The following is a 23,079-nucleotide window of genomic DNA, read 5'->3' as shown; positions in this document are numbered from 1 at the left end:
ACACTGACATTCATTTTCTGTTGGGGGACTTTGCGGCTTTGTCTTCTGTTCATCTCTACTGTATTGTGTGTGTGCAGTCCCGGTGCCAAGTTAGCCACTGAGCCAGACTTGCCTCTTCTGCATGACTGGGTGGTGACAAAGATGCAAAGTTAGCTCGACTGCAGCACCAGCAGATGTGAGCGACACCATTTGTCTCTTTTTGACGCTTTGTTGAAGGATCCGGACCCAGTTTGTGAACCGAGAACAGCTAGAGTTAGAATGCACCCGACTTTTGAAATGACCTTTTATTACTGTCCCCTTTAGTTATTCTGACCTGACCTTCATGGCGTTCCTTTTCATACACAGTTAATTATTCATGGGCTTCTATGGGACTCAATAAATGTCTATCTATATTGCATCCTGACTTATTAATTTTTAATCCTTATTCACAGAAGCTGAAGTGTACTCTTTTATAAAGGCTAATTAATCAATGATATTTCTACCTTCTCAAATATTTCTTTCACATACCTTCGCATCCAGTGGGAGTGACTTCAGCAAAGGGATTATCGCACTGGTTGCACTGACGACCGATAACTCCTCCCTTGCAGGGACACTGCCCAGTGATGGGGTCGCAGGTTCGAGACTCAGAGCCTATAGGGAAACAGTCGCAGGGGTAACAAGCGTCCTCTCCCTCTGGACGATAGTGATTATCCTGCAGGAGGTTTGGGAGAGAAGACACCCATCACTGAGCAGGGAGGAGACTTTGAGACTTTAAATATTACATGAATTTGCAGCTAATATGAACTAAAAACCTCCTTCAAGAAGAAACACCGTAATATTTGTAAAATCTCTCTTATTATGCACGTATTTACCTTGCAGCGGCACTCCCCGGTGGTCTTGTTGCAGTTTTTATGAAATCCTCTGCTTGTGTCACAGTTACACGGTCCACACATGGGACTGCCCCACCAACCCTCGTGACATTTCTCTTCCACTCTGCCATTAAAGACAACAGTAGATGTCAAAATCAAACGCAAACTGCAAAGTACAATTACAATGCAAAAGTGATTTTATTTATCAAAATAAGTAGAAGATGTCAACGGCAGGTACGAAAAGAAAAAAATCAAGTTTGCTGTGTTTGCGGAATAGCTTCACACCCCTATCTACACGGAACAGAGATAAGGGTGTCGTGGCCAGGGCGTGCCCTTCTCTCCTCAACCTCTTTCCTCTCAAGATCAGCATTAGCTCAGAGCAGGTTAACTTGATAAGTATAATTCAAGTGATTTGATTATGTGATTATTATTATTTGATTTGACTTTTGCTTTGCTCCGGCTAAACTTTAATAAAATATACTGTAGTCAAAAAGTCTAAATTGTGGACATTCCCTTTTTAACCCTTGTGAAACACTAAAGGCGAAAACCTGTGTATTATTGTAACATTATTCAAAGGGTGAGGGGCGGGGCTTGACCAGAGGGCACCCTCGGCAACCACGCCTTCAGTGGTACTAGGATTGACAGAGTCTCCTCCCCGGCTCCATCCAAGCTACTGGAGAATACTCATAGGATCAGAGACTTTTTAAACAGAGAGCCAGCTCCAGACCTTCCTGTACTGGGACAGGTCGAGATCTGGTACCAGTCTGATTCCAGTTAAAGACACAAATCCCCTTTGGGGTTGCATCAGGAAGAGCATCTGCTATAAAACGCTTCCAAATCAAACATGTAAATCTACCTGCTATGGTGACCCCTGTGACCAGGGTGTGGCTGAAAGTAGCTTTTCTAAAAAGCCATGCACTGCGTGATCTGGTTGTGACACGCTCCTGACTCGGTATCAGCACTGAAAATCCAACAAACAGTCAATTATCTCTTCAGTTTATCACCAAATAAACGGATCTACAGTAAACTTCCTCTACACTTTTAAGCCAGTCACTCAGACACACACGGACTTTCTTTTTCTTCCTCGAGATGGGATCTCTGCTGGTGCAATGCGATCCGACAGAGGACGAGCGGCAGGATGAGGGAAGCAAAGACTAAACACCTGTAGAGAAGCAGTCAAGCATTCAGGGGGAATCCCACATCCTGCTTAAGACAGGAAGTGATGCGTGTCATAGGGGACAGGGTTCACAGGGAAATGAGTGATTCTCGATCAGGGCTGGCTACTTTGCAGAAATGCTTACACCACTGCTCGACTAATTCCCAAATAAATGGCTGATCTGTCCCTCTCTCACTCTCAGGCACCCATACACACACTGTCAGGCTCGGATTACCGACTAATAAAATTCCCCTGAAGGACTGGCAACAATACAGAAAGAGAAAGAAACCTCAGTGAACCAAAGAGGATTAATGAGCTTTGTCTTTGTGGGAGGCAATATCCATTTTTAGTCTGGTTTGTTTATAACATCTGGATATTGTGTCTCGCACACAGGTCTGCTTTCAGTCTGCTAGCAAATTGATTCCATGTTATTAACATTTTATTACCATCTCAATTCACCAGAGTCAATGAAAGTATCAGACCTGGTGCCTATCGTCAAAGCTACCATTCAAATATCACTGCATTGCTCCAGTGGCGTTATACAAGTTGTACATGTGGTGTTGTACAAGAAAACCCTTCTCCCTGCTTGCCCTCAGAAAGAAACCTTACTTGTTTTCACAGTACTGGCCGTAGTAATTTTGTCCACATTCGCAGGTGTAGCCGTGGGAGGAGCTTGGTTTGCGGACACACGTGGAAACGTGCTCACAGGGGTTGAGCTTACAAGCGTCCACGCACTCTTTCCCAAAGTAGCCTGCAGGAAAGGCAGACAAACAAGAACTGAATTCAAGCCTAAAGGCGTGAAATACAGACGTTTACGTTCACACACCTTTCTTAAGAGGCAACGTGTTGAGCTCTCTCGACCAACCTATGTATGGTTTTTTTGCTTGTGCGCCTTACCTGGGTCGCAAGCACAGGTGTGTGTGCTCCAGTCGTCAATGCACTGGCTATTCTCTGGGCAGATGTTGGAGTCGCACGGGTCAGCCAGATCACAGCCGTTTTCCACACGGATCTTCAGTCCCTGAGCCATGTTCACATTGGCCACGTTGTTGGATGTCTCACCCATACGCACACCCTAATGGATAGCACACATTCATGAGGGAGACGATCAGTAAAGAAGGTTGAAGAAGAAATAAAATGCGACATTCAAAGCGCACGCCCACCCACCTGTATGCAGCCAACAAATCCTTTGATGACATTGTTTCTCTCCCCGGGCAAACCCCCAACATGAAGAGTTTGCAGCTTGAGGCCTGGGAGGTCATTGCCGATCTCGACTGACTTCTGCTTAAAAATAAGACAATAATTAAAAATAATACAACCTTTCTTGACTACCTTTATCATCTATAAAGTAAGACGCCCTGTACCTCGTACATGCCGTAGTCCAGAGAGACAGCTGCCATGTATTTGATTTCCTTGCCATCTTTGATGCTTTTCAGTTCAATCAGCAAGTGGTGCCACTCCCCGTCATTGACACGCACTTGAGGAAAGCTCAGCGATGCCACCAACTGGTGCCTCAGCAACACTTCCATATGGACCCGCTGCTCACTCACCTGGAAAGAGGGGGGGTGCAGAAACTGAGAACTTCCCACTCATTTTAGAGTTAGTCTAGAACCTGTATACAAGCTTAAATTGCAAACTGCTGAGGGTGACAATTTTTCCAACAATGCTTCTTACCATGAGGTTGATGGTAGAGGAAGGCCCAGCATTGACCTGCATCAGGGTGCCAGCAGGACGCCGGGTGCGGAACATTAGGCCAATATACCAGGGAACAGCGACAGTGATGTCCGGGTTGCTCCAAGACACCAGTGCCTCTCCGCCAAAGAACTGAGGTGATAGCATCACTGGGAGGGACGACAATCAGGTCGTACGCACAAACTCATTAGTGTTTGACATAAATGTGTTTAAAAGTCAGATGAGAACTGTAGGAACTACATATGAATCAACGCAGCATTAAGCATAAGAAAACATTTTCTGTGGCTGTACATAGCAACCATAGGTAAATAGTAGCAATGACTTTTCTGTAGTTTTTTGGGTTCTTTTTAGCTTTACACCTTTTCTTCTTATTTGTGTATTTGTCTATTTTTAGATGTCATTTAAAACATGTAGTTGCTTTAGTTCTTTTACTTCTATATTTTGGTTGCAGTGTTCAAACGATGAGTTTTTTCCAGCATTTACGTTCCAGCATGTGATATAATTACTACTTTATTCTGGAAAATAAAAGATTACTTCCCAAAAAAATTCTTCCATGAGCATAGTTAAAAAGAATTCTTAAAGTCTAATTAAACTCCTACAGATGTGAGTTTTTGTCTAAGCTCTAATTTGATGCTGAGTAAGCAAACAATGTCCTCGAGCTGTCTTCTCTCCTGAGGGTCAATCTCAGTAGGGCACACAGTGTTTCCACCTGTGTAATCCTCAGCTATACCATGTTCTCTGGTCCCCGGGCTACATACTTCAACTGAAGCATTCACAGATACACTCACGCAAAAGCTGTAATTACGAGACAAAGCATTTATTTGTTCATGGTAGCAGGTAACTATTGTGACTTTAGTCTCCTTTGCTGAAGCTTAGTCCTCCGTGAACTAAAAAACCCTCTTAGTAGATAATACGGTGGCCCTGAGAGGCCAAACGGACTGCAACTTAAAAAAACACCAGCAATAAGAAAAACGCTGCAAAAGACCACAAAACACAACAGAAATAGGAAAAATGAAAACGGAAATGGGAAAAATGTAAACGGAAATAGGAAAACACAAATTTCCAAAAGCACAAGGGAAGTGTTTCTGGGGAGACAATAACCCGACGGACCAGTTGCAGGAACCAAAATATGCTAAGAATTGCACTGGGAGACACTTAAAAGAAGTGGAGAATCTATCGGTTTTATGAGGAAAGAAAAGATGAGAGGTAAGTGTGTTAGCCTAACTATTAGCCTAAAAATCCGTCATCAGTATTATATGAATCATGAGATTAAAACACACTTACCTAGTATATTTCGTTTCCTGCAACTGGTCCGTCGGGTTACTGTCTCTCCAGAAACACTTCCCTTGTGCTTTTGGAAATCTGTTTTTTTTCTATTTCTATTTCTGTTTTCTTTTTTCCTATTTCCATTTTCGTTTTTCCTATTTCCGTTTTGTTTTGTGTGCTTTTGCAGTGTTTTTTTTATTGCTGGTGTTTTCTTAAATTACAGTCCGTTTGGCCTCTCAGGGCCACCGTAAGATAAGCCAGAAATAGTCTACAGCCATGCCATGACGGTGGTCTAAGTGAAATGAAAGCATGTTGCGATGTTAACAGAACTAAAATAAAAAAAATAATTAGCATGCATCTGTTAGCATGCTAATCCATGCTAATTAGTTCTAAAAGTGTTATGTAGGCTAACCCAGAGTTTGACTTAATGATGCTAGCTGAAATGTCACAGAAAAAGTTAGCCTCTACGGACCATGAGTACTGATCAGAATTGACTTCAGTCCTAAAACACTTACAGTAGTAGAGTTTAAATACATTAAGATATTTTAGTCTGGACAGCTTCATGTCTGGAGTCACAAGCGGTGTTGGTAGCTGGGCAACATTAAGAGAACCAGATAAAAGCTAGAGATAAAGATAACACCTCAGCTAATATGAGTTGCTGAAATGGACTTCTTGATGGTTTCTTTTTTCATATTTATCTGACAAAAAATAGTGAGGTTCCAGAAGTAAAAATCCCATTCATATTCTCCATACAGATTCTTATTATGATCATTATGCTGTGGACTCAAGACTGTTTATTGTCACTGTTAGCATACAGACGGACACAGTATGCTGAAATACCATGTCCTTTAGGTCTACCTGGTGCTGGCCAGTTTGGACATGAATAAAATATATTGAGAAAAATTAAAATACACAAAATATACTGTATTATGAATACTAAAAAGAAACTGGCAAAAACAATGGCAACCACAGTGCTACTCATCAGCCTCCTAGTAGACACCTACATTGCCTTCTCAACTTGTCGCAAGCTGAGAAGGCGATTTGTGTTTTATGTTTATGTTTTTTATGTGGTTTTTTTTTCAGAAAACTTACTCTGACCTTTTGGTCGGGGACGGTATCAATTTGAAGCTCCTATGACACCTCGTTCTCCAGTTATTGCATTCTCAAACGATAATACCCCATCAGCCTTTTAGAACAAAAAACATCTATCTATGTATCTGGGGCATTTTCTGTCTGTGCATTGCACTTGTAATCCAAATATGATCACCTCTGACTGCAGAAGTCATTGCAATTGCTACCTCCATCTTTTACATACAGTCTGTGGAATGATAGCGAAGGCACATTAGAGCAATTGAAGCAGGTCTAGGGACGGGTTAAATTTCTTAAAAAATACACACACACACAAACAGCAAAGTCTAGTAGTTGGTATCAGAATCAAACAAAACCAAGCCAAGTGGGTGACTACCAGGGAGATTCTGTCTCTTTGTGTCAGTCTAGTCTTGACGATTTTGGCTCCACAGCAACAAAATCTCTCGTTTCTCATGTGGCAGCGAAGTGTGTGAAGCCTCAAACCAAATGTGTCAACAAGCAGCCTAGCAGCCAAAACCTCTTCCCGGCTTGCTATGATCCCGGCCCAGTTCAGATACAGGATACTTGGGCCTGGCACTGACTGGGCGGCTACCTCATAGACGAGAGGGCGAGGATAGGTATTCACACCTTTACACATTGTTTGGAACTCGCCCTGAAGCAAGAATTCAAAGATTCAACTTTTTATATAAGAACACGAGAGGGGTTATGGAGCATAAATAATAATAGCTGTTGGCAGATAGAGATATGGATATCAAGATACCCTTAACAAAACCATTACCTTACACTTTATCTTTCAATATTGTTATCTGTGTACTCTGATTACCCATCTATTTACATGTACCTTTTCCATTATAACATAAGCCGCTAGTCATACGTGGGTTGAGGTGGCAACAAAGACAGTTATGCGATCAGTAGAGCTGATATCACACAGAAATCTGTTACACTTTATTTCCATCTTCAGTCTGACACTGTGTGTTTACTCTAATTAATTTCCAAGGATGAGTCCTAATTAGCCACTAGTGACCAGTGTTTGTGCCTCAATGTCTCAGTCTCGTGCACACACAGCCATGCGAACTTTGAGAGGCTTCCAAAAAAACCACAATCCAATTTTCCCCATTGGAAGTGTTCAGCTTGACAGTGTTTAGCAACATCTTTAGTCCCGCCCATGGTGCTGATTGGCTAATCATTAATTCCACCACAGCTCTCATTGGACTTTTTAAACTGAAAACCTACCATCACATGTCACCATGCCAGATTAATCAGTAAGAGCACGCAAGATTGAAATTTTCACAGCCCCAGGTGAATGTGTGTTTATCTTTCATTTCAATCTGTGAGTCTGGGTTTTGATAAGTGACTCAGAGCCAAAGTTTGATCTTTTGTCCGAAAACTCCACACCTAAGGCTGTGGTGAGTGATTCTGGTGAACAGAGGCTGCATGAGTCACGCTGAGTCAAAGAAAATGCTCCTTATCCCATGTGATCCCCCAAACACACACCATTTCCTGGAAATAGGTAAACAAATGTACACACACACACACACACACACACAGATGAGCAAGCGGACACTTGCACCTTTGGCCAAAAACACGTCTGTCTATGAATGCAATAATATATTTGATTGATCTTGCAAACTCATAAGGAAGCACAATGGATTTATTTTACACTGGATTCCCAAAATCCCCAAACACACTGTCCACTTTTGCTAAAAACCTAAACAAATCACCCACACACATTTCTTACCTTGCTCACAGTTCTTGCCACCGTAACCAGTAGGGCAGTCACAGATGTAAGTGTTCCACTTGCTGACGCACGTGCCTCCGTTTTGACACACACCATTTGTGCAAAAGTCCTTCTTTGCTGGACACCCTGAGCATATAAATGTAAATAAAAACAGGGGAAATTTAAGCTTTGTTTTTGATGAGAGCTTTAAAAGTCAGTTCCAGAAATGAGCAAGGATAGAAACGCTGCAGAGGGAACATCTTAACCTTCTGTGGTGCCGTTGTTAGCAATGAAGCTGCCCATGTCGATGGGCTTGCTGTCAATGCGCAAGTTTCTCATGCAGCCTACAAAGTTCCTGTTCCTGACTGGGAAGTCCTCTGGCAGGTTGGGAACCCCACCCAGTAACAGCGGCCCTGTCAAGTCCAGTGACCTGCAAGAAAACGCAGACAGACAATGAATGAGACAGATCAAAACTGCAAAATCTTCAAAGTGGGCCTATCATGATGTTTTCCACCTACTTTTAATAAATGGAGTTAAAGAGAGTAGTTTTGGCTTCTGTGTTTTAGCTGCTCCATCATTAACCTTCATTATGATCGGTATTTCTGGTTAAAGGTTATTGTTTTCAAAAGCCGTCACAAGGCAGCTAAAAGGCAGCATTTCCAAGGTCAGATTTAACGTACTTGGTCATATATGAAGCCGCTTAAACCCAGAGCTTCTGAAACCATCAAAATCAAAGGCCTAAAGACATTTATGTGGGACATTAAATGTGAATTTTGCTTTTACAGTCTAAATCAGCGGATCCCAACCGGACTGGTACCGGTCCGTGAGTCGTTTGGTACCGGGCCGCAAGAGTTGAGGCTCGGGTGTGAAATTTATGGTTTTCTATCGTTAACTCTGTTTACCCTGTGTCTTTTCCCGTGTTGTAGTTGTGTGGCTTATTTTGAATGAAATATTTACGCGTTACCATAGCGACCAGAGAGCATTAAGGGGCAGAGATACGCTGCTAATAAAGTTACACAATTACACAGTGAATCCTCGTTTATTATTATATTTAGAAAATACCACAGTTTTTGTCTTGGTCGTATCATTTTATTTTGTTGTATTTATCCGCGACACCGTTCTGTGCAAATATTGTCTGACATTAAACCGGTCCGTGGCGCAAAAAAGGTTGGGGACCGCTGGTCTAAATAACATCGCCTGGTTGGGAACATGAAGGCCTAGACGTTCAGCAAATCAGCAGAAATCTGCAGGTTTCTTTGAACTTCAGCGCTCTTGGGTGATATCTTAACAGTTGTCTAGAAAGTTCAGATTTTCGTTTTGTTCTTTTATTTAAATACACAAGAATGCAAAAACCATAATGTCAGACACTCAAAAGCCCGAAATTCAACTTACAGCTATGATCCAGAATTAATTTGTATGAATATTAATATAAATATATAGCAGTAGAGTTAATGGGTTTTCTTTCTTTTTTTTTAAGTATTGAAGGAATCCGTGTTGGGGATATTTGTGAAAAGATATCCAGTACAGAGACTCCAAAATGTCAATACAGACCTGTAGGATATATTAAACTAGCCTTAAAAATAAACAGTCTTTAAATCCAAAAGGTTTCTTTTTCATAAATTTGTTGGGGTTTTTTCCCAGATACTCCTGAAATTTACAGCAAGAAATATTGTTGGGAAATCCCACCCAGCACTCTACAGTTGTGTCAGTGGAGTCATGTTTTTTCTGCCTCAACAGGCCTCACTCTGCAGCTTAAGTCACACTCTGGATTCTGTCAAGACAGCTTCGAAAGTGAAACCTCTCAGGCTCTCGCCACTTTCCACCACATAAGACGCAGCGGTCTAATTATTCCAGCGTGATCACATTAAAGCATCCTCAAAACGCCTCTCAGCGTCTGTGACCGGTGCAACAAGTTCCTGAAAGTATGTAAGCTCATTAGCTCCCCTTTGAAGCTTTCTCTCTCTCTCCCTTTCAGTCCCCACCCTCTACAAAGTAAATGGGCCTCAGCATGCAAGCTTTCCAAAAGACTCAAAAAAAAAGGCACACTGTAAAAATATAAATTGATGAGTGTGTAATAAACACACAGTTAATCCTGTAAAGCCTGCGCTGAGATGAGCTTTTGGTTGTCTGACAGCAGAGAGGCCACATGGATGAGCACGGAGATTAGGAGATAAAAGCGGGAGAGGATGGCAGAATGTGAGTTGTGTAATCTGCTGTAATGAAGGCGATTTGGCGTAGCCCCTGAGGCGCAACACATTCCCTCATTAGTCTGACTAGTTTGAGTGAATGTGTGTGGGAAGAGGTCCAGAGAGAAAAGAAAGAAAAGAAAGTTGGTGAAAGAGGTTCCCTCTTACTTCTTCTGTCCAATCTGGGTACCCTGCGCGGCGCAGGAGTAGTTCCCGATCTGCTTTCCGAAGCGGATCGCCATGGATATGTCACAATCGTCAATGGCGACCATAGCCACTTTTTCTCCGGACGGTCCAAAAGGGTTCCCCACGCTCACCATTTTAGGCTGAAACACAGAATGAAACACAGATCATTCATCGGCATTTAAGAATGATAGTGGGGATTTGAGAAATCCCACTCACTGTATCTTATTCCCTGTGTGAGTGTGCTTTGTTACAGTAAATTGCCTCAGCTGACTGAATTTGGTTAAAACATTTAATGCTCGATTTCTTTCTTTGTTTCTTTTCACACAATGTTAGAAATCTGGCAGGGGCGGCAGCGCGATCAGCGCGGGTCAGCGCTACACAAACAACGTCTAGCTCACTTTAGCGGCGGCGCTCAGGCCTCTCCGGGCTTAAGATGACAAAAAAGCCCATTGTGCATTAGCTCGCACCTAATGATTACAAAGTAGCCTAATTCTTCCATCAAGGCCCGTGGCCGACGAACGCTGATCTGAGAAAATGTGGCTCGGCTTAGAAAATCAGGCCACAAAATCGCTTTCGAGTTTCTAATATCGAACCTGAGAGTGAAGTTCAATGGAGCATTTCCCTAACAATAGCGGCTTTGGAACAAGAGCAGAGTTTAAATCCAAAAGAGTTTCCACCAGGAAAAAAAAGGAAGTGCATTCATGGTTAAAGCTGAGATTTATTTCAAATTCTTTACAAATGAAGCACTCGTATTTCGTTGTCTTGCGTTGAGTGCCTTACAGCAGATGGAATCATAAGTTATGTCACTCTGCTATCTCTGCTAGGGTTATGGTATATTTCTGCAGTGCATAAAGACGGCGGCACAAAAGCTCTGAGATCTGATCGCCGTGCTGTGTTTATATAAAGTTTACATAAGGCTGACAGGCTGAACAATAGCAAGAGAGACTTTCTAACCACTTAGCAATAGGGGTGGGAATCCCAGAGTAAATCAGAGAAACTACACTGAAGCGGCTGAAACATCCGGGGAACTGAAGGAGAGCAAAACACCCCATCAAAACTCTGAAAGCAGGGATCGAGTATTTATTCTCAACACTGTGGTATCAGGGTTTACATGTCTAGTTTAGTATATTTAATGAACCTGAGTGAAGGCTTTATGGTTACGTATGACTCTGCATTATTTTAAGATGAAAAATTAATGCAATAGAAGAGATGAGGAGGCACAGATAGAAAGAAAATGTGTGTGTGTGCATTCTCTGCTACATTAATCGGTGTAGAGTAATGAGATACTGGTGGGGCAGATACAGGAAACAAAAGAAGAACACAGAGGGGGGAAAAATGGCAAAGGACAAAAAAAAGGAAGTCCAGAGAAAAGAGACAAAAGAGAAAATGGCAGACGGGCACAGGGCTGCACTGTCTTCTATTTTGGCTCAGGTGGACTCCGGTCCAGGCATAACTCTAACCCACAGGGAGGGTTTTTTTTTTGATCACGGCCACTCCCTTCAAAATGCCCCATTTCCACAGATTCTACAAAACACACTTTCACACTTTCAATAAGAAAAACAGGAAGTATGGCACATCTAACACCACTGCTGTTTTCTTTCTCTTTCACATGTAATCTCATTTGTACAGGCTTTAGGTGGAAACGTCGTGCACACATACACATAGAGACACAGACAGATAAACAGCTGAGTACAGACAGAAAGCACGAGGCCTTATCGGGCATATCGGGCATGGTTGAGCAAGGCATCATGGATGAATTCTCTGATTATTGCCCGTCTAGAATTCATAGAGTGAATCGATATGAACAAACAGTGAAAACGACATCAAAATTCTCCAGACTCCAAGGACGTGTCTTAACAGGTTTTACTTTCCTTTTCTCCACACAACAAACAGCAACTTTCACGTCTGAAAAATGAACATGAAAAATGAGCACATGTGCCAAAAAATGGAGACAGCAGTTCCTTGATTGGCCGCTTGGATCTGGCCAATTTAACAGCAAAATAAACACATTCACAGCCTGCTGCAAACTCTTCTGGTCTTTGTGGCTACTTTTCCCATGAAAACGCTTAATGAAATAATCTTGTCAAATCTGACCATCACTTCAGTTCGTTGACTTTAAAAGAAGGCTATTGTCTTCAGGTTTCTAAATTTGAGCCTCTGGGTGACAACAGACCGGGTGGATGCTACCACATGATTAAATTCTCCCCTCCCAAATAATTAGGTGGTTTGGCTCAAACAGCTTGAGCCGAGTCTAAAACCCGAATCACAAAAATGTAAGACCAAGAGGAAAATTAGTGACTGAAATCGTGGGTCCTGCTTTTGTTCCTCACCATCTGAACAAAACCCAGGCTCACTAAGCTCACTGTAGGCAGGTGACACCCCACAAACTCCAAATATGAATCTCTTGCTGGCTGAGCGCAATGCTTTATCGCTGAAAATCTTCAAATGTCAACGTCATTAGTAAGTTACGTAAGTTGGACTGTTCCTCCTGAGCGGACATGTCGGCAGCCCGTGGTGAGACGCTGCACTTTGGGAAACCTGCTTCATAGCACCACTCAGATGAAGGAGTTAAGACACAAAGTATGTGCTTGACAGGCTCGTGCCAGATTTGACCCTGATAATAACGAGGACCTTTACTGCTTAACCCCGCTGTGAAATATGCACAAAAATGTCCCCTGTGGGCCATTTGTGATTAGGGGGACCACTGGACTCCAGAGGAAAATAAGAGCAACATGTGGCTTTCTAAGCTGTAGAACAGGGTTATCAAACATAAGGCATGGGGGCCAGAATCGGCCAGGCGAAAACTCTAATCCGGCCCACTGGACAAATTTGGAAAATATGAAGGAAGAGATAAATTTGGGGCTTTTAACTATATTTTACAACCTTTCTTACTCCACCATGGCCATTTATACCACACCAATGTAATTAAGGAATAGAGAAACAATTAAATAGCAGGCGCTTTTTCACTGATTATACTGCACTTCTTTTTCTTATACTGAGATATTTCAGGGATCAAATGTGTCATTAAAAATCTTTACATTGGTACAAGGGGAAGTTTCACTGGTCCGGCCCACTTAAGATCAAAGTGGGCTCTATGTGGCTCCATGATGAGAAATGAGTTTGACATCCCCGCTTTAGAAAGTGTTAGCACAGTGTTAGAAGAAGCTAAACACACCTAGGTTTAAATGATCCAAATACACACTGATTTTTAGATCTGGACCTTTATGAAATCTAGAGTTGATCGCATCCAGATTTGATCAAAAATAAAAAATAAACAAGGAAGGAGAAGTAGAAAATGATCCGCTTTCTTCCCTCGAGCACTTTAGATAAAATGAGATTAAAAAAAAGAAACTAATGATTAAACAATGTAAATATGAGCAAGCGTGGGAGCAGTGCTGGAGAAAGGCTTTAAAGGGTGAAACAGAAGGTTCTTGACCTGCAGCTACTCTGATTAACGTCTTATCAGCATCTCTTTAGATTTCAGTGGATGGTGAAATAAAAGCAGGGAAAAAACAACAAAGCTGGTGGAAGAAGAAGAAGAGGGAAACCTGAAACCCAGCAGACTCTTGCAGCTGTTACAGGTGCTGATCACACAGTAAACTCACATGGTATAATGTACACTACATTTACTTGGAGCGTGTGTGTGTGTGTGATACTGAGAGCATAAAGAAGCATCGACACACACACAGAGTCAAAGTGTACGTGCTTTAATACGTGAATGTTTTTGCCACTGTGTAATGCATACTTGCAGCTAAAACTAAGACTCTCCTAATTCATGTAAAGCTGATCACGAGCTAAAGATATGGGTCAGCGATGCATACTGTGTGTGTGATGTGTAAGCATAGTTCAGAGTTTAAGGTTTAAACGAGGCCAAGCAGAAAGAGTGAACGAACGTTGGTCATGTATCCAAGAGATATCAAAAACATCAGTTTTTGTTAACAGAGCTTTGAGCAACAAGACTGTTTCTGGATCACCAGAAATTCCTTTAAATAAACATATTTTCCTATATTCTGCTGAATAACACTTGAGACTTCACTGATTGTCCCAGAAGCAGCAGACTCAGAGCTGACAAAGGCCACACAAGTCAGCCACTCACCATAAACTCCCACGCTCAAGCACCAGATGTCGAAAATGGAATTAAGATGTTTAATCCACCTTTTTGGTCTCCGTAGCCATCTTTGGTGGTTGGATACTGAATGTGATGACGAGGGTGAGTATCTGGCGGCGAAGCTGCACGCTGGGATTGACCATAAATTTTAAAAAATGTAATTAGGATTGCATTCAATATGAAGTCTTCTATAAAAATCATTAAGAGAATGCAGTTTAGGCCCCACTATAGCTCACCGTGCACTGAAGGGCGGAGTCCTTACTGGATTCTGCCCTGGGCACCCACCCCTCCAATAACACACACACACTTCTGTCCTCACCTTCTACTCAGCACTGTTGTCCAGTAAACTAACGGACAGTTTACAGCTTTTGTGTATTCACTTTTCACATCCAGAAGTTACATCTATCTTTTACAGTGTCTATGGATGTATCTGTGGATCCCTACTGGCAGAGTTGTCATGTCTGTATGACATAAACAGCCCAACATCTGATCATAACTAGTCTACTAGTTGCACCGAAGTCTGCCATCTGTCAAAGTTTTATAGTTTAGGCAGATGCAAAATCAGTTTGTGCTGCTACTTCTTTTTTTTTTTAATGAATTCTCATTTAAATTGCTGTAAAATGTTGCCATGTCTATAACTGAACACTAAGTGTGCCTGTTAGCTTCAAACATGAGCTGTTTCAGGCTTCTCTCTGACCCCTTCTTTTAAAGTGCACTTGGCCCTCGCTTTGAGGGGCCCCATGAGAGGCTCTCATTTACCTTCCGCCTGACTCGGGCCGTTGAAGATTCCCTCTCTCTAAGGTGTCGTCTCCAGGGGTGATAGGCTTGCTGCAGCCATGGCAACGCACTTGATCCCCACAGCTTGCCACAAAGACGAGGAGGGCGGAGGGCATGAGGTGATTGGCCGAAAACCCGCATTGCGCGAGCACATGCACGGATACACACAAAGTTCTAGCTTAGGCAAAAATGCAGGAAAAGTGTACACTATGTGTGTGTGTGTGTGTGTGTCTGAGGGGGACACTTTCAAGCCCACACACCGTTTTCCTCCCACCAACACAGACGCACACACTGACAACTCCATTAATACGCGCCTGTCTGTCAAAGCCGACATGATAACTTAGCCAGCCCCGCGGCCAGGATAAAGAGCAATGCTGCACAGACTGTTACATGTAGCTCAATGACTGACCCAGAAAACACCTTAAACACTGTCACAATGAGCAACAAGCAACCTGAAAATGTGTGTGTGTGTGGGGGGGGGGGGGGGGGGGGGGGGGAGTGGGCAGGACAGAAGTGGTGATTATGTCCTTGTTCACGGATGTGCTCGGGGAGTATGGAAAGGATGTCTGCAGAATGCGTTTACAGGCGTGCACATTGAGTGAGCGAGTGGCGAGCGAGTGCGTGCGGGAGCGATGCAGGAAGCAGCGAGCAGAGCTGCAAACGTCCACATAGTTCACTGGGATCATAAAGGAAGGAGAGCGCGCAGTCTTTTATTTTATTTGCAGTCGCCTGAGGAAACGCCATTGTTACTCTGATGACTGGATGAAAATGGATGCCTGAAAATGTGCCCTTGATGGTTTTTGGTGCTTGCGGTTAAACTGTGCAAACTACAAAATAGGACCAAGCGTGTTTTTATTTTCATAAAGTAGCCGCAAAAGAATGGTTTTAATCAGGGAAAAGGCTGGAGCCAATATAAAGACGGGCACAGAACCAAAACCAACTCTGGTGTTTGTGTATGTGAGTGAAGTGAAGTGATTTTCGATCATGTCACGCACGGGCTAGAGTATCCCACCTTCCCTCTGGCAGCAACAAACTCTATCATGTCCACATTACCTCACCTGCCCTGTGGCTGCGTAAACCTAGAAGTGTGAACACACACACACTTTACACGAGGCTACAATGTACCATGTTCAAGAATATATGTTACTGCCATCCCCATCGTCTCACGGCCTCGATCTATCTGTCAGTGTAACAGACGGACAGCAGCCATTGTTGGCTCGAGGCTTTCAAGAGGCACAACAAACATGCAGACGACACATAAGCGGACGCAAGAGTAACTTTATCCTGTTTGGACCCTCTTGAGAAAATTCCTTCCCCCTAGTTGGCAAAGTCAAACTGCCGGTATGCTGACATCAATGGCATTACCTTCTGAATGATGCGTTTTATCTGCTTGTTGTAATGCTTGAGGTATGTCATAGGCGCCTTTTGTCTGCCTCTTTGTCAGCAAGCTAATGCAAAACTACTACAACTGAAATCGTGAAATTTCTGGTGGAGGATGGAGGATGGGCAAAAGGAGAACCTGAGGAAATTTTGGCACAAATCTTGATCACTTTTTTATTTTTTAAAGTTGACCTTGGTGGAAGCACAGTTCATAGGCAGGCTTTGGCTCTTTGTCTTCTTTTGCTTAATTAATAATAATAAACTTTTGCTCTTCTTTTACATTACTTACTTACATACACAACTTTAGGACTCTGCCTGGTATATACATGTACATATGCAATTAGTAAAAATCCTATTTTTTGTTGCATCCAGACTTTGGCTAATTATGATCATGTGACACAGAGGTCTGAATCTGGCCTCTGAGGTATTAGCTACTGCTGCACAGTGACCATCTAATTGTTGTCTAAAGGGCCTCGCAGAGCTCACAGCATAAAGCGATTAAGGATCATCAGGATTGATGCTAATGTTTTGCAGGAAAAAAACCTAATGGTGCAATAAAAGCCAGATCTGACAGGAATCACAGAAGAGATAAAGAGACGCAGGGAGAAGAATGAGGAGGCCGAGAGGCAAGACAGGAGGAGGAGAATATTTTACTGCAGGGAGGGCAGAGCAGCTATAAACTGTGTGGATTTTCTCTTTCTCTCTTTCTACTTTTATGCCCACCTCCCCACAAAAAAATTCCACTGAATCACTGTCTTTTGCACAGTTAATAAGAGGTTTAGGTCATGCTAGGTGAGGTGTGTGAAATTTCCTCCCCTTAGTAACACCCACACACACACACACACAATATTTCACATTGCAGCAGAGTTAGGAAGGAATGTCAAAAATTGGAGAAGGTGCAAAAAAGCAGACATAAGACAGAAAGGTGTAGTTACTGTATCTCCACAGTCCAAAATACACAATCCACTGTTCCTACTGACCGCCAACTCTGCAGAAAACAAACCCAACCCAATTAGCTGCAAATGTACTGCATTCATCTAACATCTCACTACTGTTTCATTCTGAGGGCAAATCTTTGAGCAACACAACAGGTGATTAATGATAGCATTTGAAGTTAGATGACAATCTAAACAGAAGCATGCAAGCTCATGATGACATTTATCGTCTGTTATCATTACCAGAGCCTAAGCCTAAAGTTTAGGCCTGCCACTCTGATTTTGCCAAGGAAAACACAGCCACTGCTCAGTGGGTGTCTACCCACCTGTTTGTCTGTCTGCCTGCCTAGACTCGAGCGTGTTTATTTCACCTGAGTGAATGCTTATATAGGAAGGCAATGAGAACTGACAGATGATGAGCAACAGCGGTGTAACTGTGTCCTTTCTGCTTCTGCACTGTTTAGGTATTTGTAAGTAGTAGACTCTCCAGGCAGGCGGAGCAGTGGAGCACAAAAAGATACGAGTGCTGCATGAGGAGACTCCCTTAGCTCTGGGCAGTATGTTTCTGAGTATTAATCATAAAACTGAATATCATGACAATGTTAGTGCCTACCAAAACTACAAAGCAAAAGCAAAAACCTTTTAATTAGATGTTACACGTAAACATGAACTCCTAAAAAAACCCTGACATTGACTTTATTTACTTGAGTATTTTTGCACCACCACCTTGTGCTAAATATTGTTTTGAGACAAGAAGAAAAGAGGCTCAATACATAAAGCTAGACTGAATCATGGAAAGACACGAGCGTACGCATCAACTGCACCATGTGAGTTTACAGCTGCAGAAGCATAGATTGTATTTTAAAGATGGCCGTTCCCATGATGATGTCAACCACCAGTTTCTAAAATCTTCAACTTTAGCTTCAATGTGGTTTAAAGCCTTAACTTTAAACCCATGTTGGCTTTTTTGGAGCCTGGTGTTAGCATTTTTACACGAGTACTAAAATACCAGCTAATGCTAATCAAGGTTAGCTAGCTTTAGCTATAAACTGTGTGGGTTCAAAACAGAGATCATTTCTAGTTTGAGCTAAGTATTATACTAATAAAATGCAAGAATGCACTCACCTAAACTGAAGTACAAGCTGAAGACACACTATTTGTCAGATAATTCCATTAAAAGTCTTTTAAGAAGGCAGCCTAAAATATGAAGCCTTTTAGGCAGCATACCGATTCGCCTACAAAGAAAACAAGTTCCTAATTTGAAGCTTCAACAAATCTTAAACAGGTATAGAATTTGTTTGTAAGTCCTTATGTTTATAGGTTCCTGTATTTTTTTTTATTATGAAAATGTTTTGGACCTGGGTGTACATGTTGAGCATTTTTTGAGTATTTTGAAGCCAAGTGGCCACTGGAGGAAGCAAAATTTTTGGTACTTTAGTCTTGCATTAATTTTTCATTCCTTGAGATTGAAGTTTTCTAGTGAACAAAGTTTCCAGGTCTGAAAAATGACACAAGCAGAACTCATCAAATAGACAGGAGATGGCAACTCCTTAAAAATGGACTGAAAGTCTAACTAGACAGTCTTCTACAGTTTCCAGCTGGTCCACTTAGAGGTCGAGTGGATCATCTCCCTGTATTTTACCTTGTCCATAGCATCCTCTTATGTCACACCTATACTCTGCACGTCCTCCTTCACTACATGAATATTCTCTTTGGTCTTCCTCTTTTCCTCCTGCCTGGCAGCTCCATCTTCAACATCATTCATCCAATATAGCCACCATCCATCGCCTCTCTAACTTTGTGTCTAGCCTGAGCAGGTCCTCTTCCACCATGCCAACCTTCAGCTTGGCCTCCTGTGTTTTATAAGAAAATGACCCAACTTATCACTAGATTTATGCCCTCATTAAATTTTGTATACACGCTTTATGGGGTAACTACCTTGTGACTGAGAAGTGACTAGTGTCTGTGGATGCAATGCCCTCATTTTCTTCAGGTCCCTTTTTTGACATCCAATTTTTAAAAAACAAGGTGCCGATGGCCTCAATGTTCAGTTCAAGTCTTCACAAACCGATGCATGACATACGCATTAGCTAACTTCTTTATAGTGTTGGAAGAACACTGTGGAGCAATGTTATGACTCGTGGGTCCCCCTTGTGTTTATGGATAAACACAGGGATGACGTAATAATCATTCCTTCTACCAGTGAAACATTGTTATTGGCACGTTGCGGTAATATCATGCAAAGAAGCAAGTGTCCACAAAAGCAGTGAAGAAGCAGACTGCTAGCAAACATGTAAAAATGTTACGATTTAACTAAATATTGAAAAAAAAAAACGGCCTTAAAAGTGATGCATGACTTCATAAAGAAGTCTAACAGAAAAGCCAGGTGAAAGCCTTCAACAGCCAAACAACAAACCAAAACCACACCATCTACGACAGCATTTTCTACAGTGGAGACTAGACCAGAGCCATGTGACAGAGTTAGTCCAGTGGACTGTACTAGAAGCAGAGCGAGGACTAAATGAGACCCAGGCGAAGGGGAAAAAAAGCCCAGTTGGGGACTAAGCTAGAGGTCAGAGGTTACCTCCTTCTTATTGAGCTCCAGCCAGGCGGTATAGAGAGGGAGCCGCAGAGCTCCGCTGGAGTCCACCAGACTCCACCCGTCCTGGGAGAGAGACACCGTGAGAGAGAGACACTGCATTAGACCTGCAGCTCACAGCCAAGCCTCATCAGCATGCGTGTATGCTCTTTACTCACGTGAACGTGTAATTAGTGCATTTTTTGTGATTCTTTTTATACTTTACTTTTTGCTTCTTTTGTATGTGCAGATTAATTTTGTCTTTTCATTAAGAAAAGCAATAAATTATGAAAAAAAAAAATCAAAAGTGCGGTGACGGAGTGCGTCTGAATCTTTGTTCCCATCAGCACAACAACAGCGCTGCACGCGAGATGCCTTCATGCACCGTGGTTACATTCGCTACCGACCAATTTGCCAACAATAACGACATCCTTCTTGCCCACTTCAAAAACACCTCTCCCACCACCTCGCACAATAGGCTACAACTCATGCACTGCCGCCTTTGGACAAGAGCGACTGTGGCAGATTTACGTCACGCTGTGAAATGCAACGCTGTGTGAAGAACAGGTGAAATTTACAGCAGGAAAAAAACAGTGGAAACATTCAAGCACGTGAAAGCCCCGAAACCCGGCTACCAGCATGTCGACAAAGCCAGTAACACAACAGCGACACAAGAACATGTGCAGCACTATGTGATGATTACAGTAAGTTAGTAAAAAGTGATCATGAATGATTAAAATCAATATTTTTTCCTCTGAGGGGATGTAGGTTTACCTACAATGTTTGGACATGAACACATGTTGCTGTATCGTATTACAGTTGGTAAAATGGCAGCTAAAGGTAGCTAAAGGCACTGTGTGTGTTTATGTGTGATGATAACCTCCACTGTCTAAGGTCTGTGGAAACATACATCAAGAAGAACAAAGAATAACATGGCCTCTTCCTCTGAAAACACACCCTGACTGGGAATGCAGAGTCTGGGGCTTCACCTTAAAAAAAAAGAGAACTACTTAACCTTTTTTAAAAGCACTTAGTAAAGACAACACACAAAACCTTCACCCATGTCTGTGCAGGAACACGAGATCTGGCAGTTTAACACCATAGCACACGCACAGACACAATGAGCCCTGTGCCCTTCATCTGCAGCAAAAACTCACACAGAAGTGTGTGAGTGAGCGTGACACAGTTAAACACCTAAAAAGGAATGCGTGCCACTCTATTGTGCGACGGCCACCCCGGCAAGTTGATGTTAAAACTGCAACTAAAGGAGGATGGATGACTACTTCAAAACCACTGTCGGGCTCTTTGCAGCGTATCTTAAAAACAGTTATCCACTGAGCACCAGTATGTAAGGCTGCATGTGCGTGTGCGTGTGTGTGTGTGTGTGTGTGTGTGTGTGAGTTCACGCTGCAAACCCAAATAAATCCTGAAACATCAACAAAGAGATGGAAAGAAGCACGAAGAGGAGGGTAAGAGTCTGTTTATTTTACAGCACAGACTGAGATAAGTGTTTGGATCCACTCTTCTGGTGACGACAAGTAAGACAAAGCAAAAATCTGCATTAATATATTTGTATTTGGTCTTTATATACAGAGACTGTTACCAGGAGCCTCCAATGTTTTACCCTCTGAGAACTAATAAAATTTCGGTATGCATGTATTTTGAAAAAAGTTGGGATGCCGTGCAAAATGTAAATAAAAAGTCAATTAAACTGACAAAATATGGAATGGATGGGAGCATTTAATGCTATAAACCTGTGTACACCTTTCACCACTGACGGTATACACCAATTATATAAGCTTCCAACTATATAAACCAGGCACTAATGTACCCCCATACCACCAGAGATGCAGGGTTTTGAACTGAGCGCTGACAACAAGCAGGATGGTCCCTGTTCTCTGTATGTTTTCCAGAAATAATACCTTTCTAATTTCCACAGATCAGTTTTTCAATTTTGCCTCAGTCCATTTTAAATGAGAGTTGGCCCAGAAAAGATTGCAGGGTTTCTTTCTTTGCAAGATAGAGCTTTAACCTCCATTTGTAGATGACACGGTAAACAGTGATTTCTGGAAGTGTTCCTGAGTCCATGCAGCGATTTCCACCATGGAATCATCACCTGAGACCTTGACAATCACAGGGATCTAACACTGACTTACGCACAGAGATTTCTCCAGATTTTCAGTCTTTTGATAAAATTATGTAATGTGGATGATGCCATGAATACAATTTTAAACTGAGTAACATTATTCTGAAGTTGTTCTACAATTTGTAGGCATCGTTTTTTGCAGATTGGTAAACCTCTGCTTATCTTTGCATCTGAAAAACTCTGCCTCTCTAAGATTCTCTTTTTATACCCAGTCGTGTTACTGATCTGTTACCAGCTGATCTGTTATTTAAAACTGTTCATGCAGCTCTTTGTTTTACTTTTCCAACGTTTTCTTACCCTTGTTTCAATGTTTTTGAGCTGTTTTGAGAATATTTTGACAATAATTGCTACGTACATATTGTTTAACAGATAACCAATAACTTAACTGAGCTGAAAAACAAGCAGAGTGAAAATCAACTTTGTTAAATTTAAGATTTGTACGTTTTTGATACCTTCATAAAACAAAACTATCTTTTTAAATAGCAAAGAAAGCCTGTCAGTAGGGATGAGTAACAGGTCTCTAATTAACCGAGAGGTTCAGTCCTGCAGAGGTGGAATGCAAAAATACACACACAGTATATTAAAAAGCATTTCACACTATGCTGTGAAGCAATTTGCACTTATGTTCTGATGATTAAAACGCCGCCACACAAGCAACCTCGGTGAGACCGAGGGAAGAACAGCAAAGGCAAAAGTAAGAGTGAACTTATGATACTCGCTAAGCCTGTCTGGGAATGCTGTCTGCACACCCTAACTGCAATTATCACAGTCAATATTAGCCGGCACGATACTATGAGCATGTCTAACATCATGTGTGAAAAAAACTATCATAAAAATACTGCAAACACATGGGCACGTCATGTCTGCAGACGCTGAGGATGGGCTACATGACGGTTAATTATAGGTTATTTTTACATAGTTTGGCTTTAAATAAGAATATGAATATGTTACTAAGATTGCTGCTGTAAATTCCACCTTATTAATCATTTCGATGGTTCCCTTGTGTAAATGTACTAAC

General features: G+C 42.1%; 1 protein-coding gene across 1 annotated transcript in view; it reads right to left on the bottom strand.

The window, feature by feature from the left end:
• celsr1a (cadherin EGF LAG seven-pass G-type receptor 1a) overlaps window positions 1–23,079 on the bottom strand; it is a 97,930-nt gene that overhangs the window by 20,464 nt on the left and 54,387 nt on the right. The window contains exons 7-16 of the mRNA XM_063501242.1: window positions 10,120–10,277; window positions 8,032–8,195; window positions 7,787–7,912; window positions 3,676–3,842; window positions 3,366–3,551; window positions 3,169–3,282; window positions 2,902–3,076; window positions 2,614–2,755; window positions 852–972; window positions 508–691 (exon numbers count right to left, since the gene is read on the bottom strand). Of these exons, the coding sequence (XP_063357312.1) occupies window positions 508–691; window positions 852–972; window positions 2,614–2,755; window positions 2,902–3,076; window positions 3,169–3,282; window positions 3,366–3,551; window positions 3,676–3,842; window positions 7,787–7,912; window positions 8,032–8,195; window positions 10,120–10,277 (1,537 nt within the window). The remainder of the gene's footprint in view (window positions 1–507; window positions 692–851; window positions 973–2,613; window positions 2,756–2,901; window positions 3,077–3,168; window positions 3,283–3,365; window positions 3,552–3,675; window positions 3,843–7,786; window positions 7,913–8,031; window positions 8,196–10,119; window positions 10,278–23,079) is intronic.

This window comes from Pelmatolapia mariae, linkage group LG17 (genome assembly GCF_036321145.2).
Source record: "Pelmatolapia mariae isolate MD_Pm_ZW linkage group LG17, Pm_UMD_F_2, whole genome shotgun sequence".
NCBI lineage: Eukaryota > Metazoa > Chordata > Actinopteri > Cichliformes > Cichlidae > Pelmatolapia > Pelmatolapia mariae.
Note: the sequence above shows the minus strand (reverse complement) of the source record. Positions and strands in the feature narration are given on the sequence as shown.